Source organism: Diaphorina citri, unplaced genomic scaffold (assembly GCF_000475195.1).
Source record: "Diaphorina citri unplaced genomic scaffold, Diaci psyllid genome assembly version 1.1 scaffold2451, whole genome shotgun sequence".
Classification (NCBI taxonomy): domain Eukaryota; kingdom Metazoa; phylum Arthropoda; class Insecta; order Hemiptera; family Psyllidae; genus Diaphorina; species Diaphorina citri.
In genome coordinates this window covers 1-8,455 of record NW_007379873.1, presented here as the reverse complement: position 1 = coordinate 8,455, position 8,455 = coordinate 1, and the positions used below count along the sequence as shown (strand labels likewise).

The following is an 8,455-nucleotide window of genomic DNA, read 5'->3' as shown; positions in this document are numbered from 1 at the left end:
GCGGTGGTGCCAGACTGCCAGAACTCCAGAACAAGAACAGCCAGGATTTTTTTTGTCGCAGCAGTGTATCCACTCTTAGTGATTTTTCACTAAATTTAGTGAATTCTTGGCAAATCTAGTGATTTAGTGATTTGAGGTCAAAATCTAGTGATTTTTGAAAGAAATGTAATTTCATTGCAAAATTGCCCCTAAAGCTGAAAAAATAGACCATTAATTTTTTTAAAAAAAAAAAAAAAAAAAAAAAAAAATGGCTCCAATTTTTTTTCGATCAGCTGATTTGGAAATCTCATTTCGGTGAAAAATCTTGAAATCGGTAACCAGTTTTTCCATTGTCTATAGAGGATTTTTTACTATAAAAATGAGTATATGAGACTTCTACCCTCAAAAACCACGAGTAAACTATCATTTGGGAGAATTTAGAAATCTAGTGATTTTCAAGTCAAATCTAGTGATTTCTTTTCCTTGAATCTAGTGATTTTTGAAAATTTGGAGTGGAGACCCTGGTCGCATGTAGGACGAGCGGGATGAGCCCAGAAAGTATTTGATATTCAATAGTACCCCGCATTTCAAATATAGGAGCTGGAAAAAAACAACTTTGGTCTGGAATTGAACTCGCGGGACCTTCGAAAGCAAGTCTAGTGTGATAGCTACCCACGGAGGTAACGGAGGTTGCTTTTTTGAGTCAGAATCTGCAGAAAAGGTATTTCAAACTCTATTATGTAGGTAGATTCTAAAGAATCTTAGATAACATTTTCTCATGCATTGGGTAGCTGGCAGGTATCTCACGTATTTTTCAATGAGAACTTTTCCAATGCCAAAGTAGTGTGTATTTTACATTTTGCATTTCAAATTGGTTTTCTAGAGGCATTTTACATTTTGCATTTCAAATTGGTTTTCAAAAGCATTTTGCACATCTCTGGTAATCATTGTATGAAAATAGGTAAGTATATCCTTCCAAAAACAACAGAAGGTGCGAAAGTACCTACCTATACCAAAGAGACCACTGAAAAAATTATCGTGAAAGGTAATAAATTACGACAAGATCTCGGGTTTTCTCTCATAATATTTACGATTTACTTACAAAATAGCTGTTAAAAAAGTACATAAAATTTAAAACTAAGTTGAAGGAAAATAATTGGTAACTCTGTGAAACTAAATTAATTTTTTGGCATTTTAGGGAGTAAAATTCTCTGCAGGCACCTGGGGTTCTGCACTGTGAACTTAGATGTAGGTAGGTAGGTACCTAAGTACGTACCTATTTGTAGGTAGGTACCTTCCTGTCAACCTAAGAATTGAGTAGGTACCGTAGTCATCTACTTTTTCTTTCCTCTATTAAAATTATTAGGTAATGTAGGTTATAGTTTTATAAAAAAATTAATTTTGATTTTATCTCATTCAAAAATAGGGTTAGGTAAAGTGCAAAGTTATAGGCTAAATAAGTAGTCGAGAAAGTTTGAAGGAAAATTATGATAAAAGTACCCTACTTGAGATCATTTTGATACCTACAACATCAGTTTTCGTGCGTTGAAATCCGACAATCGTCTGTAAAGATGGATTTACAAAACTTTTCTTTTGTTAACAACTCTTAGCTCTTCGGCATGACGAGACGTGACGGTAACTTTCGGTAAAAAAGAACGAAATTAAAAAATAAAAAGTAGGAAATGAAACTGAAAATTTTTAGTTGAATAAAAAGTATAAAAATACCTATTTTATTAGACTAGATATAAGAGAAATTAACATTAAGAGAACATAGGAAACCTAAAGGAAGATACACAGTGTATGAATCAAGTAAAGATAAAGAATTAGAAATAGAATTAAAGGATATGATTTTACTGACTGTGGAACAATGAAAATATATTTGAACAAATACAATATTCAAAATGAACACAAATTATGGACTACATTATTATGTGGCCTTTGAAATTTCCTGAATTTATCGCAGGTAAAAATAAAAGCTCAACAACGGTCAGTGCAATCAGGACAGAAGGATCGGTAAAGGAGTAAGTATTTGTACATAAATTATCTATTGGGTGAAGGGACAGCGCCCTCTCCTGGCAGTATAAACGAGGTATACATTTTCATAGTAAAATAAACGCTAACATCTTAGGCTACGAAAATTACAAGGAATATTTGAGTTGGCAAGGGTTGAACCAAATTTACATTTAGTGATGAGAAGTGAAGTGACTGTAGCTGTAGCTGTGTCCTAGGTTCTCGTGTCCATAGTCTGAGTGTCCGTAACCTCCATGGCCGTAAGCTCCATGTCCATATGATCCATAAGATGGGTATCCGTAGCTGTGATCCTTGACCACAACTGGTTCGTGAACTACAACTGGTTGTGGGTATGGGACCAGGACGTGCTTGTCAACATGGACTGGGTATGGGACTGGTTTCTCTACTGGGTATGGGGCTGGGACTGGTACTTTGACTGGGACCTTGACTGGGTATGGCACGGGCTTCTCAACTGGGTAAGGGACTGGTTTCTCTACTGGGACTGGGTATGGTTTGGGCACATGGACGGGGTAGGGTCTGTCGACTGGGACATGGACTGGGACCTTGACAGGGTAGGGGACATGCTTCTCAACAGTGACTGGGTAAGGGGCGGGGACAGCTACCCTTCTCTCTTCGATTTCGGGACGGTAAGACCATAGCAGTTACAGTTCCCTCTGTCAAACAAAAAAAAAAAAAAAAAAAAAAAAAGAGAGAGAGAGAGAAAACATCTGATTCTTTCCTTCTTCATTCTTTCTCTCTCAAGTTCTCGTCAACCTTAGGTATGTCTCCTCTCCACCTTATGTTTTGATCTACCTATCTTACTCTTTCCCCATGAGACTATCAGTTTTCTGACCTTTATGGCTACCTAGGTAAATTAAAATAATAATGAACAATAAAATAATGTAATAGCTACTGAAATACCCTTTCATTAATAACCTATAATTTATGGTAATTTCATTTCATTTTACAATAAAATTAGAAAACCAAGTGGTTTTTGGTTTCAAAGTAACTCACCTTCGTGTCCTAGACTTCCATAGCCATATCCATCATAAGCGCCATATCCTCCATGACCGCCATACCCGTATCCTAATCCAAACAGACCTCTCTTGTCTTGTTTCTTATCTCCCTCCTCGGCTTTCTTGGGCTCGGTTTCCTTCTTGGCCTCCTCACTTGCTGCCAGAGCAAGCGATACCACCAGCAGGAAACAGGCGCTCACCTGGAAATGTTAAAGAAAAATAAAGAAATTAAAATAATTGAAAATAGAAAATGCAAAAGTAAGTGATAATAATTGTAGGAAAATGACTTACTGAAGAAGAACTATAGAAATAGGAAAACACGAATGAGAAGAAGCCAGTTTGTGAGAACAATGTAGGTATAGGTAAAAGTGGAAATATTGAAGAAAATCCAGAAAAAGGAGATGATAAAGGAGGAGGAGCAAGAGAAGAGGAAGAAGAAGAGAAAGAAGAAGAAAAAAAGAAGAAATAAAAGTAAAAAGAAAAAAACTCAAAACAACAGTTGAAGCTTTAGGCACTCTGATAGTTATCCATGCAGTAATCGTTATAGGTCTGTGCCATTATTCCAAGTTTGGTAATGGTTGGTTAGGAAGATATCTTGAAAGTTTCATCGAATGAACACAAACCGTTTAAAACTTACAGCACATTCACACAATATCCAAAATTATCGATTTTCTATGCCAAGGTATGTCGAAATCATCACACTTTAACAAGCAGAATAAATTCTAATCTAAATACCTTCCTACCTCACGAGACAAAAAGTCATTGTGAAATATGTACAATTTTGTAAGCATTAAAATTTAAGGGGTCAATCGTGAGACTGAAAATAGGTAGGAGTTTAGTATCTTGGTATTGTTACTAGAACTCTTATGAGACCGACTGATAAAGGTGTTTCAATTGTTTTATTATCAATGGGTATTGCATGTACTAAAAGTATATTGGACACGGTCTAATGAATTCAGCCATTAAGTTTGCCTTTAAGGAATATTTCGCTTCTTTGGAAACCTTAACGTCTAGGAAGTTGAGATTTTGGTTTTATCGATCTGGTAGCTACGCGGTGCGTTTTGCAATCGCGTTGGAAATGTAACAAATTAAGTGTAAATCATTTCTGCATAATATGTATGTAGGTACAATATAATGAAACAATTCTCCATTGAAATAAAGTTCTAGATTCTGGATGTGTGAAAAAGAGACTGAATAACCTCACACTGTTCAGTTTAGCGAGCCATTCTTTTAAAAACAGGGTGGCATCAACTGTTAAACGTTATGAATTTTGCGAAATACAGTTCTCGGGCCCAGCTCCCAACACAAAAAGGCCATTTACCTAATACGTGCCTTTTTACGACCAAAATGGGAATCGAGATTTTTGGATTCTGATGGTTGATGTTGTGAAAAGGAAAGCGCTGGAAAAACTTTGGAAATTGGATTCACGAGAATATTATTTTAAATTGAATTATTAATCGTGCTTGTGAGTAGGTATAGGTATAGGTATTATTTTAAATCTGATTGAAGGTTTGAACACTTCTGAATCGACCAAGAACTGAAAAACCCGTTCCTGGAGTTTCCAACCTTCAATTAAAATCTCAAGTTCTCAAAACCATCAAGTGACCCTCAAATTTATTTTTCCTTGACTAAAGAAGTTGTCCTTAACCTACACCATGTTCCTCATTAACTTTTCAGGTACACCCTGTAATCACGTATTAAAAGAGCCATGTAAATGCACTGTCTAACAATAAAACACACGGTTAAATTGACTGGAGATTTAAATTATTCCACAAGAAGTTTCATAATTGTACATAATACCTAGGCCGTAGTTGTAGTCTCATTACATAATTTCAACAAATATTACAAAGTATGTAGTAGTTAGATGAGATTTACGCGCATGTAGCTCTCAGGGTCGATTCAACTCTTGCACAAGAATAACATTAAATAATATAGTAATTTATTTGAAACATTGCTGAATGGACAAGCTCCTTGAGTTCTGAATGAGTCGTTTGTTTCGTTTATTTTGTGTACTGACAGCCTCTTAAATGATTTCAGTAATTAATTATATTAGCTCACTATCAGTAATGACCTAATGACCGTCAGAGGCCCACGAGAAATTCTCAAGAATGCTGGCTCTCTGGAGAGAAAAATCTTTTCAGGAATGAGGCCCGGCGCGCGGAGTCCCGTTTCCCAAAAGAAAGTCTTGTAACAAAATTGGAGGATTTTGAAGGCACTCGTACAATCACAATTTGAAGAGAATCAGTTAAAAAAAAAACGGTGCTAAATAGATCTGATAACTTTAATTAGGTACTCGCCAACATTTTTTTGTCTTTTAATTGTTGAGCAAAATCTTTCGTCACAAGGAAACGAGACTCGAGTGTGCTTAAAATAAGTAACATTAAAGATACCCCATAAGTAACATTTAAGATACCTATAGATTGTGTAGGTATTTTCAATCACGTTTGACCCTTAAAATCGAGTTCTTAAAAAACTCATTGCACAATGGAACTTGTGTTTTGCGACTAGATAAAGATTTTGTCTTTTGTTTGACCATTATTTGTACACGTAGGTACCTATAATTATAATATGACAATTCAAACCGTTTTTGCAACATTTAAAGTAGGCAATTTAAGTAGAAAAAGGTCTTTGATTCCAAAAAAAAGTCAAAATAAGTAAATCTAGGAATCTATAGGTACTTTAGAAGTTATCATCTTATCAGTGACCCACACTTAGTTTGACCTAACTGATTAAGTAAGCACCTTAGAGATATCTAGATACTTTTCACTTTTTTAGTAGGTAGGTAGGTAGGTAATAAAAAAAAAGATCATAATTATCTCAGACACATTCTTCCCATTTCTTTCTCAAAACGCACTTAATTTTAGAGAGAAAAAATCTCTACATTCCGTTGAACATTTATCAAATTTTATCAAACACCTAATGATTTTGACCGCATAACTTTTCGTAATCAAACTTCAACAGGTGTTGAAAAAACATTACAAAGATACAAATCAATCAACGTCAGGTATACCGTCAGTTTATGAATGAAAAATGAATGAATGAGTCATAACACAAAACACGATAATTATTGGCTTACTACAGACTCATTCAATGCTAATACTACTACAACTTTACCGTCAGTCGTGTGCCTTGTCACAATAAAGCCCTCGGGCTGTCTATAACCTGCAACCAAGTCTTTATGTCTTCATTTCTTTACTTTGTGATTTAAATGTTTAAATCTAAGATACACGAACAAAGTATCTACTACATACCTCCATTTACAGGTATATTAAATTTATGAACCTATATTTACATACGTCTATTCTGTTTTGTTCAATAGTACATTTTGTTTTGCATTTTGTTTAGTCTGGGTAGAATTTTGAATAGACAATGCAATTTAATTTATTTTAAGAATCATTATTCTCATAGGTAGGTACCTACCTATTTAATTTTCAGACTTGTTTCTCCCTGTCAGGGAACCGTCCCTTGTTTCCAACCAAATTTTGGTGATTGCTTCGCTAAAAATTACTTTTTAGGCAGTAAAAATGAAATTACGTATTCCGTTTGGGGGATGTAAAAAGAAAAGAAAAAAAATATAGGTAGGTATTAATAAAATCTAAAGTTTCCTTTCCTGGGACCAAAGCAATCAATTTAAAATTTGCCAGTAATTAAATGCCCTGTGGTGTGTGAAAAAACCTGTATGAGATAATCCGCTGAAATTAAAGCTAGGTATTTGAAATATTCATAAATCTAGATCAAAACCTAATGATTCAATAACAAATAATCAAACCTGATCCCTCTATAACAAGTTGCGATGGATTTAAGTATCTATTAGTAGCTATACTTTATGAGTTCAAGTAGGTGGCGATCACCTATACTTACCTACCTTGATATATTTTCAATTCATGAATGAAATTTGTTTTGTAATGTAATTACACGTTAGGGAATTCTAGGCCTCGGAATGTATAATTAACAAATCATCGTAATACCTATCATGCAAAGTAGTGATTACGATACAGCCCAAACATATTGCTAACCACTAAAGCAGAGAGGTTGTCTGGTACCCAATTTCCAATAGAACCAGCTGCCTAACGAGGTTTCTAAATTGGAATGGTCTATTTTTATGACCCTAAAGACTAAAGAGCAGAATGGCAATGTCAATGTCTTTGGTTTCTATGAACATGAAATACAGAATTTGGAATTAATTACATTAGAATAAAACATTTAAATCATGATTATGTCGAGAATACCTAATTCGTTTTAGAGCTTTGGATTTTTGAAGCAATGAAGCAAGAGCTAAGTTGGTACGAATGCAAGAAGGTACCTACTGAAACAGTAGGGTGTCTAGTCGTACCTTGGCCCCCGTTGTACCTTGGTCCCCTGGACTTTTCTGGTAACTGGCGCCACCTATCGGGTCCGAAAAATATGTATCTGATGCGTAATTTCACAACGAGCTCATAGCAATTTGATTTGTAAACAAATCAGTTGTCGTTGAGAAGTTAATTAGGAAAGTCGTGTTTTGGTCTGTGTTTCGAACATTTTTTAAAAAAAATTGTTTTGATTGGAAGGTAAGTTATTATTACTTTATCTAACTGAAACCGCTACCAATCGGTAGCAAATTTTGTAAGGTTTGGTTTTCTTGGTATTGCAATTTGATTGCCCAATTTTTTATAGTAGAATTTCCCAGAAGTCCGGAAAAAGTCACTCCTTTGTACCTTGGCCTCAATGAACCCTTTGCACCTTGGTCCCCAAATTCAACACGTCGTACCTTGGCCCCCTGGTATACTTTCGTACCAGAATTTCCTCATTCAAAACGGTACAACATCCTTAGGGTTCAAGGTACAACGCCCTGGGGGCCAAGGTACGACGGATAAAAAAGGTGTAAAAAAAAAAATGTTGGCCAATTTAGTAGAAATTTTGGGAGGTATTAGTTCTCAATGAGTAGATGAAAAAAGCTATAAGGCACGTAGTCCTATCTCCAACCCTTCAACCCCAAATTTGCCCTCAAAATTTGAAGATTTTTTCCATTTAAAATACATTGCGACCAAGGTACAAAGGGTATGGGTCCAAGGTACATAGGGTAGTTGTACCTTGAACCCCAAAAAGGTGGTGTCGGAAAATTGGGTATATCTCTTAATTAAAAATTAGTAAAACAATCATTGCTAATTGTATAGATAGCCAAGAAAATTTCCTTTCTAAATCAATTAAAATTATGCCAATAACATTAATAGAAAAAATTAAAAAAATCAAAAAGTGATTTTGGGGGCCAAGGTACAACCAGGCACCCTATTACATTTTAGAAAATATTGATAGCTCAAATCACTTGATATGCTAGTAGAAAATGCTGAGATCTACTCTAATACCAAGAAAAATAGAAGGTGATGAAATAAATTCTTCAAGTATTGGCAGCAGGAAATATCCCGACATTTTTTTTTTTTTTTTTTTTTTTTTTTTTTTTTTTTTTTTTTTTT

The 8,455-nt window shown here is 34.9% G+C and overlaps 1 protein-coding gene across 1 annotated transcript; it reads right to left on the bottom strand.

The window, feature by feature from the left end:
• Nucleotides 1–1,045: 1,045 nt before the first annotated feature.
• LOC103518951 (cuticle protein 64-like) lies at nucleotides 1,046–3,211 on the bottom strand (the record flags this gene model as incomplete). Its single annotated transcript, XM_008484033.3, has 2 exons — nucleotides 1,046–2,620; nucleotides 3,004–3,211. Coding segments are annotated over 2 exons (666 nt in total), but the record flags the coding sequence as incomplete, so codon positions are not given.
• Nucleotides 3,212–8,455: the final 5,244 nt, after the last annotated feature.